This window comes from Dendrobium catenatum, unplaced genomic scaffold (genome assembly GCF_001605985.2).
Source record: "Dendrobium catenatum unplaced genomic scaffold, ASM160598v2 original_scaffold_274258, whole genome shotgun sequence".
In the NCBI taxonomy this organism is placed as follows: Eukaryota; Viridiplantae; Streptophyta; class Magnoliopsida; order Asparagales; family Orchidaceae; genus Dendrobium; species Dendrobium catenatum.
In genome coordinates, this window is record NW_021592654.1 from 1 (window position 1) to 514 (window position 514).

General features: G+C 35.2%; 1 protein-coding gene across 1 annotated transcript; it reads left to right on the forward strand.

Moving 5' to 3' along the window:
- Window positions 1–5: 5 nt before the first annotated feature.
- On the forward strand, window positions 6–511 carry LOC110106610 (nuclear cap-binding protein subunit 2-like; the record flags this gene model as incomplete). The annotated part of the gene is made up of 3 exons (XM_020836561.1): window positions 6–133; window positions 284–422; window positions 497–511. Coding segments are annotated over 3 exons (282 nt in total), but the record flags the coding sequence as incomplete, so codon positions are not given.
- Between the last annotated feature and the right edge of the window lie 3 nt (window positions 512–514).

The window sequence follows — 514 nt, forward strand, 5'->3', positions numbered from 1 at the left end:
ATTATTTGCAAACCTCGACAACAATTTATATCGGCAATTTGTCGTTCTACAAAACTGAAGAGCAGGTCTATGAGCTCTTCTCTCATGTTGGAGGGTTCAAAAAGATAATTATGTTTCTAGATAAGAACAACAAGTTTAAAAAATAACTTGAAGGCCAAATGCTATACTAGTTTTTTTTTTTTTTAAAACTCTTCCAATGCACAAATTCTATACTAGTTTTCTCTTTTTTTTTTTCTTGATGTGAAGCTGGAATGAACAGTGCTGTGATTATTTTACTTCTCAGGTATTATTCTAGGGAAGATGCCGAAGATGCAGTTAAATATATCAGTGGGACCATTCTAGATGATCGTTCTATTCGTGTAGACTTTGACTGGGGATTTGAAGAAGGAAGACAATGGGGTCGTGGTCGTAGCGGCGGACAGGTGATATTTATTTTTGGCTGATTGTTTCATTGTGCTGTAGAATTTGTTCTTTTGTTAATTCTATTCTTTTTTAGGTGCGCGACGAGTATCGT